The sequence below is a fragment of the Boleophthalmus pectinirostris genome, unplaced genomic scaffold, assembly GCF_026225935.1.
Source record: "Boleophthalmus pectinirostris isolate CB_2022bp ecotype Guang Dong unplaced genomic scaffold, ASM2622593v1 HiC_scaffold_3, whole genome shotgun sequence".
Lineage (NCBI taxonomy): Eukaryota > Metazoa > Chordata > Actinopteri > Gobiiformes > Gobiidae > Boleophthalmus > Boleophthalmus pectinirostris.
The window spans coordinates 10,955,263-10,971,449 of record NW_026571299.1 but is presented as its reverse complement, the minus strand read 5'-3'; the positions used below and the strand labels follow the sequence as shown (position 1 = coordinate 10,971,449).

Genomic DNA, 16,187 nt, shown 5'->3' with positions numbered 1-16,187 from the left:
ATTAGATGAGTTTTGTCCTGCCCTTCCTTAGAGTAATATCATAATTTCCATTCAAGAAGTAAAAACTGTAACCTAAAAAATTGCCAGACTAGGAAAAATAAGTGTAACTTTTTTAGCTAAATCTTAAATATTATTGTATTAATTGTGTTTTAGCCAATCTTTAAAGGTCCTATATTACACAAAAATTACTCTTGTGCAGTTTAAGTCATGTTTTAATGTTGTTACTTCATGAAAAACAGACTTGGAGTTGTGTTTTGTTTCATTCACACATGTTTGAGTAATCCTGGTTTATTAGTTTGTCTACATCTCCAAAGCTCAAAATTCTCTGTTCCACCTTGTGATGTCATGAAGCTGTAGATTTCAAGTTAACACCACAACTTTTTTACCTTTTGTTCAGCAGAGATTGGCAATTCCAGCACTAAAATCTAACAAATAACTCTAGTGAAGGTGTATGGAGTATAAAAACTTCCTGTATTACGACATGACATCACAGGGTGGAACTGGGTGTTTTCTGTTTAAGAGAACCTAGTCTAAATATGCAAGGTTTGTGTGTTGAACAAAATGCAAACAAAAAAAAACTCAGGCATGATTGTGATGAGTATGAAGGTTATTGTAATGAGTTATTGTAACAATAACTGTCCTGTTTTAGTCCTACTTCAGTCATGGATTAGTCCTCCTCTTCAGTCCTGAAATCAGTCCTGGGTTAGTCCTGGTTTGGTCTTGGTTCAGTCTGTGGCGTAGGAGTTTGATATAATCTCGGTTTAACGGGCAGGTGCGGTCCTGTACTGTGCGGTTGCGGTGTTGTACTGCGGCTCTCCAAAAATGGACCCGTGCGGGACTCTGCGCTGTAGGCTCCGTTACGGAATAAATGAATCTTCAGTTCGTTACATGAAGAAAGAGGAAAATAACAGAAGGACGACATCAGCAACAAGTTTTAAGAAGGATGTAAAAAGAGTTGCACCTGTCCTGTCTGACAAAAGTGTATAAAGTTTGTGCTGAGGGGTTTTACAGCCTTAAAACAGATAGAATAATTAAAATATTAGAAAAACACTTAGAGAGCGCAGACCTCCGCCATTTTTTATATAAATTGCGATAAAATCAGTCTTCTGGATCAGATCCGGATCCCATTGTCCATCCCTGAGTCAAATGTCATGGGGTTTGGTCAATAATTAACCGAGATATTGAGAAACAAAATTTTTGGCCCCATTTACCACAATGTTAACTAAAATTTCAAAGTGATCCAGAATCCAGGATTTCTTCCGGATCACCCCCAAAATGAAATCAGTTCTTCCTTTTCACATTTCCAACAAATCCTGAAAATTTCATCAAAATCGGTCCATAACTTTTTGAGTTATGTTGCTAAAAGACAAACAAACAAACAAACAAACAGACAAACTCCGGCAAAAACATAACCTCCTTGGCGGAGCTAATAAAGTTGACTACTTCGCGGATTTCACCTATTGTGGGTTATTTTTAGAACGTAACCCAGCGATAAACGAGGGACCACTGTACTCTCACCTCACAACCTGTGCACATGGACTCACACTTGTCCCGACCGGGACGGAAAACGGAGAATTTCTTATACAAGTCATTGTTAAATGAGCATTTGTGCTTCGGTATGTTGCAGACTGACCGACTGTTTGTATCTCGCTCCTTCTGAGTCACAGACGCTACGAGAGACGCTCAGTTTAATGAACGGTACTGAAAACCCGGACATTTGCATCACTTTATAAAAAAAAACCAGGACGCCCCGGACAGGACGCAAAATACGGACATGTCCGGGGAAAAACGGACGCTTGGTCACCTTATGCTATCGTATCGTCAAAAGTCTCACAATAATATCGTGGGCTGTCACAATATATCGAACCATAAGTTTCTTTGCTTAAATGCATGGATTTATAGTCGCAACAGCTTCTAAACACTGCGAAATACATATCCCATGATTCATTTCAGTGCAAACAACATGAACACATATGTTTTTTACTTCAATTGTTGGGATTATGACAGTAATAATTCACACCAAAATCTTGTCAATGTATTTTAAAAGCAAAAGGGACCAAAATATACCAAAATATCGTACCATGAGATGCATATCGTGATAATATCGAACCGAGAGATTTGGATATCATTACATCCCCAGTGAAGAGGAAACAACATTATAACATAGATCAGAAAATAGTGTAATATGAGCCCTTTAACACTGGAATTGTCTATTTTACCGGCTCACCTGTTCAACACGCAGACTCTTCGCTTTGTAAAATATGGATGAAAGGGGATTAGTGTTCCCCAGAGAGGCCTGTCTTTTGGCTGTGGAGGATAGAGACATACCTCACATCCATCTCAGTCAAACTTGCATTAAATAGCACATTGTGAAAGAAATGTGTGAAAATACCTCCCATATGTAAGAGTGTAGAACTCCCAGGCTGCTTCAGGTCTGCACATGTGTGAGCGGACGTTATCTGGCCCATTGATCTTATTAACAGAGTAAAGGGAGGAGTTTGGAGTCCACAGGAGAAATCTCAAATCTATCTATCAAGCAGGGGTCCGTTACCTGCTTGTTTCTATGGAGATGTCATCGGTACTCCTTGAATGTTCCATAGTATGATGGTTTTTACAGCTCAAAAAAAAAACATTCTGTGAGTGGGGTTGCCTCTCTACTAGGGCCGGGTATCATTAAGAAGTTGCTGATACGATACATATCTCGATACATAGGCCACGATATGATACATATCTCGATATTTAGGCCACGATACAACGCATATCTCGGTACTCAGGTCATGATACGATGCATATCTCGATACATAAACCAAGATACTATATAAATCTTGCCACGTAAGTCACAATACGTTTTAGTCAACCTGTCATAGGCAATTTAAAGGTGCTATATTATACACAAACTTTACTCTTGTGAGCTTTACATCAAGTTATAATGCTGTTACCTCATCAAAAACATAACCATACTTTCATTTTGACATGTTTGAGTAAACCTGGTTTACTAGTCTGTCATTTCCAAAGCTCAAAATGCTCTGTTCCACCTTGTGATGTCATGAAGCTGAAGATTTCAAGTTTACACCGCAACGTTTTTACCTTTTGTTCAGTAGAGATTGGCAATTCCAGCGCTAAAATCTGACAAATCAATCTAGTTAATGGAGTGTATGGAGTTTAAAAAACAGAGTGGAGCACTTCCTGTATTACCACATGACATCACAAGGTAGAACAGGGTGTTTTCTGTTTAAGAGAAGTACTCAGCCTAAATATGCAGGATTTGTGTTGAACAAAATACAAACAAAAAACCCAAGGTATGTTTGTGATGAGTAGGGATGTAACAATAACTAAAATATCATGATAAAGTATCGTCAAAAGTCTCACAATAATATCGAATCACAAGTTCTTTTGCTTATATGATTCGATACGATACATATCTCGATACATAGGGCACGATACGATACATATCTTGATACATAGGCCACGATACGATACATATCTCGATACATAGGCCACGATACGATACATATCTTGATACATAGGGCACGATACATACGATACATACGATACGATATCTGATACATAGGCCACGATACGATACATATCTCGATACATAGGCCACGATACGATACATATCTCGATACATAGGGCACGATACGATACATATCTCGATACATAGGCCACGATACGATACATATTTGATACATAGGCCACGATACGATACAAATCTCGATACATAGGCCACGATACGATACATATCTTCGATACATAGGCCACGATACGATACGATACATAGGCCACGATACGATACATCTCGATACATAGGCCACGATACGATACATATCTCGATACATAGGGCACGATACGATACATATCTCGATACATAGGGCACGATACGATACATATCTGGATACATAGGCCACGATACGATACATATCTTGATACATAGGGCACGATACGATACATATCTTGATACATAGGGCACGATACGATACATATCTTGATACATAGGGCACGATACGATACATATCTTGATACATAGGGCACGATACGATACATATCTCGATACATAGGGCACGATACGATACATATCTCGATACAGAGCACTTCAATTCAATACGATATATTTAAAATCTATTTGATATTGTTCATTAAAAACTAATGACTAAATCATGGCTGTGGCACTAAAAGTGTTTGTTAAAGCATTTCTTGTGCAAAGTTAATATGAAGCACAAACATTTTAATCAACAAAACTGTGAAAATGTCAAATGTGTCGCATAAACGAGTTTCCTTCCTCTGAACAAGCAACAAAACTGCAGCTCTGTAACAAAATAATTTAGTAAAATATACCAAAAAATACTCTTGGCGATATATCAATACAGCAGCCCATGATATTAATACTGCATCATAACATTAAATGATACTATATAATGATATTTTTTTTTATATTTTTGCACTCCCCTGGTTTCTACCGATCTCACCTGTAACTTGATCTGGTTTGGTTTCCATGAAGACAGAAATGTTTAATACCAAATACTGTGAAACATTTTAGGCAATGCATTAACATCTCAGTGGAGGAAAGCATTTGACAGACGCTCCACCAGAAAAGTTACACAATGCACCTTTAAACAAAAAGTAGGGGATTTGACCAAAAGTAGTGTGAATGTTGAAAAGTGGATGTGGATGTAGGCAAGACACTTCACTCACATTGCCCAGTATGAATATGGTGTGTGAATGATTGGTGTTGGTCTGGTGGTAATTTTGTAATTTTTTCTATAATTTTGTTTGTATGAATGTTTGTGGCAAGAAATAGAAACTGAAAAATTAATCATGAAAATAGGGTTTTGTCGATGCTTACGTTAAAATTTTAGCAGGACAGTTACATAAAACAAAATGTATGTATATCATTTTTATTATTATTAATCCAATGATCCTCTTACAGGCAAAATGGCTTAGACCTCCTTCTTCCATTTTCACAACATTTAGAGCGTCATTCGTCTTATTATCTTATCAGGCTCCTGTTATCAAGGCCTGGTTTTCATTCTGTGCTTTTGGGTTTTGATGCACTCTCAGGTCCCACTGCGTTCACAAATCAAACAAATCTCTCCACAGTACGGCAACATCAGACCAAAACCCACCTCCCCGACTGGACCAGAGGCAGCTTTTTAGCCAAGATGTGAACTAACTGTGAATTTCCAACTGCCAACACCATAAAATACACCTTAGAGGGCCCATGTTGTTTCCTCATCACAAGCAGACCTGGGGTTGTGTTTCGTTTCATTCACACATGTTTAACACACAGAGCCTGCATATTTAGGCTGAGGAGTTCTTCTCTCGAACAGAAAACACTTTGTCCCACCTTGTGATGTCATGTGGTGATTAGAGTTATTGTTATTATTGTTACCTACATCTGAAAAGACGAGTCTCATTGTCTATGCTTGTAGTATGAAGTGTACGTCATATCCTTATTAGCCCATTTGACCTTTTTTTATGTTCTGAAGGTTAAGGTTGTGTCGGGTTATTGATAACCTAAGGTTTACGAGGCACATATTATATGCAGTTTATTTTATTATTTCTAATTTATTTCAGCTGTTTGCCAACACATAAGTGGCTATAGGGCCATATTTATTTAGTTATGCATTTTTTTTGTTTGTTTCGATATCAGATATATTTTAAAACACGCAGACATTATAGCGTAGACTGCCACTCGGGGTATTTAAAACTTAAAGAAAGACCGATGGAGTGAGGCTATGACTTTGAAATAACATCGGGCAATGGCAGAATGTTCAGAATGTAACAACATCCAACACGAAGGCAAGAAGGTTCAAAAACAACCTAGTCGGAAAACGTTGTCAGTTAATTAGCTGCGCAAGAAAACCAGGTAAGTCTGGGGTTGTTACGGACAATTAAGAATGTGAACATACACGCTGAGCGAATTTTGGAATGAATGAGCTATAGAGTTTGCATTTTTATCGAGGCTCCTTAGTTTGTTTGCTGTATGATTGTTCTAAAATCTAAAATCAATCGGCGGATGGCGGGTGCGGTTTTGAAAAAATTCGGTGCAAAATGGACAGCGGGCGGATGATGAGTTTTGTGTCGCGGTTGCGGATGAAAAAATAGCCCATCCGCGCATCTCTAGTGGTGATACAGGAAGAGCTCCACTGTGTTTTTAAACTCCATACACTTTCACTAGAATCATTTGAATGTTTCCAGTTCTGAAATTGCCCATCTCTACTGAAGTAAAAGTAAAAGGAGCTTTGAAACTACCACCACTTGAGATACTGTATTTTTCAGACTATAAGTAGCTCCAGAGTATCAGTCACACCAGCCAAAAACTGCATAATGAAGAAGAAAAAAATATACATAAGTCGCACTGGACATAAGTCACACTTTTTGGGGGAAATTTATTTTATAAAATTAGAGACCAGGAACCGACATTTCATCTTGAAACGCATTTTATAGTAATAACAACAGAACAGAGAACAACAGACTTTTAACGTCACATATGAACAGTTCTTCAGATAAACTATAACATAAACAACAGAACAGAACAAGTTTACCAAACTCTCCATCTCACTCCAAATCACTAAATCCATTGAATTCGTCATCCTCGGTGTCACATCTGAGCAACTCCACAACCTCCAGAGGTAAACAGAGCGCCGCTTCCTCTTTGCAACCCAAAACATGCTACATAGGTCTCCAAGAACAGTTGATAGTAGGGGTGTGCATTGCCTTGTGTCTGACGATACGATACATATCACGATTCACATGTCACGATTCAATATATCCCGATACATCCTGATACTAAATAATTGGATGATATATTGCGATTTATCAATAATTACTTCTATTAATACATTCAGCTACATCTTCAAGAGAACACAATTGTATGAAATATAAGGTGTTTTTTTTTATCATGAGAACAGTGAATGTAACTAATGATTTTTTGTGAAAAATATTATTTAAAAAATCTATTTGGATGCATTTTGAATCGATTCGAGAATTGTGCAATGAAGTATCACGATATATGACTGAATCGATTTTTTTCTTACACCCCTAGTTGACAGGCAAGGTCAATTAAAAACAATCAATCAATGAATCTGCCCAGGGACGACAGGTGGAAATTAGCTCTGATGCAACCTGATGTACAATGCATCTCTCCTGCAAAAAAGGTTAATGTAAAAATTGTGTGCTGTCCCTGTCTCAAATAAATGAATAAATAAATAAATAAATCTGCGTAGTTGTTGTCAGACTCAGCATCGGTTCCAGTTAGAATTATTCCAACCTTTCTGAATCCCGACAGGATGGTTTTGGTTGTCACTTAAGTCACTTAAATTTTTAATTGTCAGTGGTACAGAAGTAACAGTGCGATTGACTGACATGATACAGACAGGACAGAGGCTTTTTCTGCAGGAGACATGCGCAATAGAGCCAAGTGACAGTGGTACAGGAGTAAAAGATACTGGCACACGAGCCTAGAGCCTCTCGCGGCTGTCAGTGTGAACATTTTAATACATAAGTCGCACCAGATTGCAAGTCGCAGGACCACCCAAACCATGAAAAAAGTGCGACTTACAGTCCGAAAAATACTGTAACTGACGGAACAGAGTCTTTTGAGCTTTAGAGATGTAGACAGACTAATAAACCAGGATTACTCAAACATGTGTGAATCAAACAAAACACAACTCCAGGTCTGTTTTTGAGGAGATAACAGCATTATAACATGACTTAAAGCTCACAAGAGTCAATCTCGTGTAACATAGGACCTTTAAGCCTGGAGAAAACGTAAAATGATTGTTTGATTCTTGTAAATTCTTGTAAACCTCTCTACTGTCTTATCTGCGCCGGAGACATTCACCCCTGACATATTTCTCATTTGAACCTCATTTCACGGTGTTGCCTCGTCCTCCATCTGCTCATGTCTGAAGCGGACCCCTGTACGCTCTTTATATTGCCTGTCTCTCATCTCTCTTCATGTGAATCCAGTTTGCAGAGTGGAAGTCTCCGTGTGTTAGCGCTAACCCCAGCGGTGCCTGTTCCACCTGGTCCTTGTTAAGACGCCGGTGCGATCCCATGCTAGGGTCAGAGGTCACCGTTTTACGCTACCTAAACCTGCCGCTGCTCTCCCAGTCCCTTAAGCCCGCAGATCGATAGCATATGTGTGTTTGCAGACAATGGAGCCAGACCTCAAAGCGCCGTATAATGGACCAGCGGATTATTTAGGGGAAATTTCACTATAGGCAACCCCCGAATGGCATGCTTACATACCTGCGAGTATGTATATCCATGGGAGTCGGCAATGAAATGAAATGAGTTGGCAACTGTAGCTAATAAAAAAGCCCAAAGCTCTAAAGAGGTCCAGGTTCCACTAAGACCCCCAATATAATTAAAAGAGCACAAATATAAATCAACAATGTGCTTACGCTTTCACAGCAATAGCGTGGTAAAATGATGGAAATCACGTAGTAAAAGTGTATTTCTAATAACTACATTGTACATGGTCATTCTTTATTATGGTGCTATATTTTTATCTTGTTACGATGCTGTTACTTGTGTTGTAAAGGCTGCGCCAACACCAATTTAAAAATCCAATCCGATACCTGATGCACGATGGATAAAAACAGCCAGAACCACATGTATTGAAAAAAACTTTACAAAGACGAGTGGATCTGGACAGTGGCGGAGTTAACAATTTGGGGGCTCTAGGCGGAGTTTGGGGCCTTCACTGAATGAATGAATGAATGAATGAAAGTTTATTTGGACAGTAATGCACAGAACATGCATCAAAAACATAAATACTTTGATACACTGTATTTTCTGGACTCCGGAGTATAAGTCGCACCAGCCCAAAAATGCGCAATGAAGAAGAAAAAAACATATATAAGTCGCACCGGACTAAAAGTCGCACTTTTGGGGGTAAATGTATTTTGTAAAATTAGAGACCAGGAAACGACATTTCATCTTTAAAGGCAAGTTATAGTAACAGAATAGAGAACAACATGCTGAACAGTAGAGGTGTGCAAAAATATCAAAATATCAATATATCGTATCGTTTAATGTGATGATACAGTATCGATATCATGAGATGCTGTTTCGATATATCACCAAGAGTATTTTTTTTTTTGGTATATTTTGTGAAATTATTTTGTTACAGAGCTACGGTTTTGTTGCTTTTTTAGAGGAAGGAAACTTTTATGCGACACATTTGACATTTTCACTGTTTTGATGATTAAAATGTTTGTGTTTCATAAGAACTTTGCACAAGAAGTGGTTTAACAAAGACTTTTAGTATCACAGACATGATTTACCCTTTATTTTTTATTGAATCGATTTGAAATATATATCGTATTGAATCGAAAGTGCACTGTATCGAGATATGTATCGTATCGTGGCCTATGTATCGAGACACGTATCGTATCGTGGCCTATGTATCGAGGTATGTATCGTATCGTGGCCTATGTATCGAGGTATGTATCGTATCGTGGCCTATGTATCGAGGTATGTATCGTATCGTGGCCTATGTATCGAGGTATGTATCGTTTCGTGGCCTATGTATTGAGGTATGTATCGTATCGTGGCCTATGTATTGAGGTATGTATCGTATCGTGGCCTATGTATTGAGGTATGTATCGTATCGTGGCCTATGTATTGAGATATGTATCGTATCGTGGCCTATGTATTGAGGTATGTATCGTATCGTGGCCTATGTATCGAGGTATGTATCGTATCAGCAACTTCGTATTGATACCCAGCCCTACTGAACAGGCGTTAATATGTTATTAACATATTGACAGTTATTCAGATAATTATAGCATAAACAACAGAATGTAAGTTTACCAAACTCACGATCTCTCTCCAAATCACTAAATCTATTGAATTCTTCTTCCTCGGTGTCACTTCTGCACGATCTCCGGAGATAAACGATAGATTCATGATGTAAACAGAGCGCCGCTTCCTCTTCTGTGTAGCTGTCGTCAGACTCAGCATCATTTCCAATTAGAATTATTGCAGCCTTTCTGAATCCCGACACGATGGTTTTGATTGTCATTGAAGTTCAGGGTTTGTCGATTCATCCAGTGACTCCCAGGAAAGTTGCATGGCGCACCCTCCCGGTTGCTATGAAGCTGTGTTCTCCATCCCCGCTTTCCGCCAGTCAATCACAAGTTTCTGGCTCACTCCAAACTTTCTTTCTGCGGCTCGATTACCGTTTTCAACTGAATATTTCACTATTTGCAGCAAGACAGCGGCTATTACTACAGGGGGCATGCGAAGTAGAATGAGAAGTGACAGTGGTACAGGAGTAATAGTAGTACTAGTAGTACACACGAGCCTAAAGCCTCTCGCAGCTGTCAGTCTGAAAATTTTAATATATAAGTCGCACCAGAGTATAAGTTACAGGACCAACCAAACGATGAAAAAAAGTGCAACTTGTAGTCAGAAAAATATGGTAATACAAAAGTTAATATTTCTTTTCGATAATAATAAACAAAATTAAATGTCACACAGATTTTATTTGTGTCCGAAAATGGAGTGGGAGGAAGTAGATACTTATTTAACCCCACCCCTTTTTTCTACTGTCCCAAATTAACAAATAATATATAGACGTCTCATTTCCTGTACATAATTAGTACCTGCATTTCATTACAAATCTAACAACAACAACAACAACAACTCTTTGTATATTATGTGCACAGATATAATATATACATAATTAAATACATACATACACTGTAATTCATTGTTTTATTGTTTGTTTTTGTTTTTATATTTATTTATTGTCTCTTTTTCCCCATTGTTCTTGAGACACACACATCTCTATTTGAATTAGGGTGGATTGAAAACTTGTCTTACTAATTTTCATAACGTGTTTTCTTGTTTAAAAGTAAAACTACTCTCATTTAATGTCATATTGAGAGAAAATCTAATTGCTCTGAGGTCTCGGCCATTAGTGGTAATGGAGAGGGTAATTGTTTGGGGGCCCTAAGCGGCTGCCTACTTTTGCCTAATGGTAGCGCCGCCTCTGGATCTGGAGCTGTTTCCTGTCTCCCTGATTTCAGAGGGTGTGATTGACAGACAGATTAACCAATCAGAGAGAAAAAAAAACAACATTAAAGACTGAGAAACATTGTGGATTTTTTCACAATCAGCCATCAACTTATCTCAGGAAAAAAAGTTATATATTTGGTTGTGAATGATACAAGAATTTTCAAGAGATCGTCTTCTGCCTTTGAGAGAAATGTGATACAAATTAGCAGCTGTGGTTAGATCATCTCCAGTCCCAGTCCCAATCTCTTCTGGATTCAAACAGAATATAGAAGAGACTGGCTGTTCAGGCGAGTTAAAAACAACAGTGAGGCCTGTAGAAATACTCTCGTCCTCAGAGCACATGGTTAATTCAGCAGCGTAAACAAACTCCTGCTTCCAGAAGGACACGTGAGGGCATTAAACAGGTAACACCTCATTATGTGTCATTATTAGAGTAGCAGAGACTCCACAGTCTGTGTTTAAACTGCTCTGGCCGAGCGGTAGCATCAGCACAAGCACAAAATCCACAATGACGTGATATCAATCTGTTCCCCAGTGTTGAGAATTAACTATATTCTGATACAATTACTTTTACAGGTAACACTTCAGTTTAGGAACCACATATTTATCACTAACTAAATGGTAAATTGGTATTAGCTGTTACTTAACTAATAGTTGGTATTTATCAAACAATATTAATGCTTATTAGGATTTCAGTGTATGTACAGAAACATATAATACAATCCCCACTACTTTAAACTTAAAAAAAAATAGTTAAAGGTTTAATTTCAAAACACAGCATTAGTCAAAAATGCTTTGAAAACACTTTATAAATACTAACAAATGTAATTAAGCACTAATTATGCATTTTATTGTTAATTATCTGTTAATACGTGGTCCCTTAACTAAAGTGACCCTTTTTCATTTGGTGATATTTAGAATACAGTTACTTTTCTAAGTTCATAAGAATACATTGTTGTGCTTTATCACTCAATTTTGGGTTCAAACTGTTCGATATTAGAGAGACAAATATAAAACACAGCTCTTGTGAAGCATGTGGCATGATTCCTTTTCCGATAAGTGATAAATAAATGAGTAACAAACGTTCAAATAAAGCTGTTTTTAATTCTGTGTTGCTTTTTTCCTCTATATTAAAAATTTTCAATGTGAAAGTATTTAAAGTATTGAGAACACTACTCTGATTGGACCATGTATCAAAATACTTCACAGATTTTGAATGCAGATATTCAGTATTCTGTGACAACATACATTTTCAAAGTATTCTTCCCAACACTGCTGCATCATACCCTTGTTACTTTCTTTTTTCCTCATAAGTAGCCATCTTTGTTTTGATATACATGTCCCTGATTGGCTAATCCACCTGTCATTATTATTTATTTATCGCTCCCTTTGGTGTTTGTATGATTTTGTATGAATAGTTGGCGAGTTGTATGTGCAGCTTACATATCTACACTGAATATGTCATCTCTGGACCACGGGCCTGTGCAGGTTCACATTTCGACAGACGGTTTTTGGATGCGGTTTTGGGACGACCTCTGATTGGCCTTTTTTTATCCCATAATCCTTTGCGTGCAGGCCTGTGGTTAAAGTGCCAGAGTTGTCAGTCAAGGTGGTTTCATGGGAGCATCGCGTATGTGTGAAGTATTGAGAGCAGACCATCACTGTTTGGGACCAATGAAAAGACCATAGTCATTTTAAAGGTATGGAGTACATCCAGTCCATGTGTGTTTGGGCACCGGCAGCTCCTCTACATCTGGTGCTGTATTTCACCTGTGTGTAGGTTTATATGCCAGCACGACTGGGTGAATGGCTCCTGCTTCACAGAAGGAAAGTTCTGGGTTAGACTTCTGGGCATTTCATTTTGGAGTTTGCACGTTTCTCCCGTGTCTGAGTGGGTTTGTCTGTCCGTCTGAGTCTGGCAAGATGGTCCTGACCAAGCTTAGCTCAAGATATGAAAATGGTTTCCCAAGAGGTTTCCCCAGAAGCACTGGTTGAAAAATTGATTGAAAGCATACATTGATTAATATTGATAATATTCATTTAATTCTGTCAACTGGACAAAAGTTTTGGATCTAAGAGCTGCTTCTTCAGTTCTGGTCAGACGCTGGTGGACACTGCCTTATATCTGTCTGAGGTTAGGAGCTAAATACACTGAAACTACTCTGAAACAAAAACACCTACTTGTTTAGGTTCTATTTGTTGTAAACTAAGTGGGGACTCATACAGGCTCGTGATATGGGAGTGTTTGTCAACTGATCTGAGGTTGGCAGTTTGAACCCCACTTTTGACATAAACATCTTTTTTTTCCACACTTAACCCACCTCGCCCCCAGTGTCTGTCTACACTGGTGTGTGAATGTGTGTGTGAATGTGTGTGTGAATGGGTGAGTTGTAATGGGTGGTTGTAAAGCGCTTCGAGTGACTTGAAGGTGGAAAAATGTTATAGAAAAATGTGATAATTTACCCTGATGGGTGCTTTCACACCTCTGAGCAACAGGCTGTCACTGATGTCACTATATTTTTTTTTACTTAGATCTCAGGATGGAGTTGTAAATGGGAGAGATGCTGCTGAGTCCCTGACTAGGGTCCAATGCACAGACGGCTGAGCAGGACGAGACCCTAGTCAGGGACTCATCAAACTCACCATCAAAACACTTAGTGCAGTTTAACAGACCTAACTAACAAACAGACACTGTAAACAAGTAGGTCTGTTAGTTTCAGAGTAGTTTCAGTGTAGTTAGCTCCTCCCTGCAGACAGATATAAGGCAGTGTCCACCAGCGTCTGACCAGAACTGAAGAAGCAGCTGGGATGAGTTGCAAAACATCTTAGATCAAAGTCAGACAAAAGTCAGATTTTTGTCCAGTTGATAGAATTAAATTTCTCTTTTGCTATGGATCCTACCTGTACAACTGAGGGAAACACAAACATAATTATTTTTTCCTCTCACAGGGGATCAGTAAAGTGTACCTTAACCATAAGACTAAAATGGTTGAGGATCCTGATTACCTCAGAAAAGTACCAAGTGCCACCAGTTGTACACGTAAAACACTCAAACCCCACCCTGTAAGGCCCACCCACTGACTTCTGACATACAAGTACTGGCAAAAGACTACTGAAATAATAAATGCCAAATCTGGTGAGTCTGGGACCATTTTGACATGTTTTTCATATTCTTTTGTCCTGTTCAGAGCATTTCAGGATACAAAGTAACCCTGCCACATGCCGTAAACAAAGACAAGAGAAATCTGTTTTAAAGCTGTGCGCCGAAAAATGCACGTATCCGAAGGTTTTTGAGAGGTTGGAGTGAGCTGCCCTGGGGTAGACTGACAGAGGCGAGGCTGCCAATCTGCACCACGCACACATGCGCACATACACACACATACATGGACACATAACGCACACACATTTACTTTTAATCATGATTTGTATCCTTAAGCAAGATACTTCTCTAAATGTTTATGTGTATGTGAATGATGCACAGATTGGAGACGTTTGCTTAAATCACTGATCAAATATTATTAGTTGAAGTACTTATAATATACTGAGTAATACGTGTGTAGTGATATTTGTATTTGCGTAGTTGTCTTTTATAAACTATATCAAATCTGTGTGTGTCCTGCAGCTCAGAGGGACGCAGACGACTGCCGCAGCTGTCTGGAGTGTTCCCGTGACAATGGCTGTGTGCGATGCCCCGAGCGACTCTTCTTGTTCCTACAGAGGGATGGGATGTCTCACCACGGGACATGTCTGCTCACCTGTCCTCCAGGACACTTCGAGCAGAAGGGCAAAGACATCAACCGCTGCCTGAGTAAGTTTTCAAAGCAAGACGAGCTGTATGGAGCAGTGAGCAGTGAGCAGGGACCCGTGTTTCTCTGCCTATGTTCACATGCGCTCCAGAAATCTTATTATTATCTCATTTATGGATCTTTAGTCTCATCACTATTAATGGAGTAATTAAAAGGGCCCATATTAGGCTATTTTCTGATCTATGCTGGCGCCACCTAGTGCCTCCGCTCAATTTCATTTCTCTCCAGCGACTAGGTCCGGAATTGAAATACAGTAGATGGTTTGCAAGTTGGAAGTTGTAGGCCGCGTACGGGCCAATCAGTGAAGAGCTGTGAAGCCATGACGTCAAACTCAAGCACCTGTCTGGGTTCATTTTGTCGTACAGCACAACAGTAAACAAAGCGGTCAAGATGGATGTAGACGAAGACATACATTCTGTTTTGGCAACGATTCCCGAGATCGAGGATTTAAAGCCGAAACAAAGAGAATGTTTGGTGAATTTTATCAATTGGAAAGATGTTATTGCCCTTCTTCCTACGGGATTTGGCGCATTACATACGTCACGATCAAATAGCAGCGATTTGTTAAATTTAAAAGTACCTGTCAACCATCGAGCAAACAAATCCTAATGCTGTGAGGTCAGATGGTTTCCACGAAGTGAAACCAGCTGAAGAATCTTAGGCTTATAATGTCATTTCCTCATCAAAAACAGACCGGGATTTCGGTTTTGTTTCATTCACACATGTTTAACACACACACCCTGCATATTTAGGCTGATTTCTTTTCTCAAACAAAAAACCTTATGATGTCATGTGGTTATACAGGAAAAGTGCTCCACTATGTTTTAAAACTCCACACATTTTCACTAGAATCATGTGAATAAATTCATCCCCAGAATTGCCAATCTCTACTGAACAAAGGTAAAATGTAGCTGTTAATTTGGAAACTACTACTTCATGACATCACAAGCTGGAACAGAGCATTTTCAGCTTTGGAGATGTATGGTTAATAATAAAGGATTACTCAAGCATGTGTGAATGAAACAAAAAACAACTCCAGGTACAACTCCAGGTTTTCGATGAGGTAAGAACATTATAACATGACTTAAAGCTCACGAGAGTCAATTTGGCGAAATATAGGACGTTGAAGATGATTAAAAAGACATACAAGCTGCAAATCATGATCAGAAAGAAATGGGATAATTTTGCTATTTACATTTCATTTGAATAATTTCGTAACTCAAAAAATCTGCTAATAATCAGATTTTGAGCGTGCATGTAACCGCAGCCATTGAAACAAATATCCAAAACCAGAAATGAAAAGTTGTTTGTAAATCTTTGCGAATTACAACAACCACGCCTGTGTGATTG

At 38.7% G+C, this 16,187-nt stretch overlaps 1 protein-coding gene across 1 annotated transcript in view; it reads left to right on the top strand.

Moving 5' to 3' along the window:
• Positions 1-16,187, top strand: part of rspo4 (R-spondin 4) — a 160,010-nt gene that overhangs the window by 41,159 nt on the left and 102,664 nt on the right. Inside the window, exon 2 of the mRNA XM_020928201.2 lies at positions 14,654-14,839. Coding sequence (XP_020783860.1) covers positions 14,654-14,839 — 186 coding nt within the window. The remainder of the gene's footprint in view (positions 1-14,653; positions 14,840-16,187) is intronic.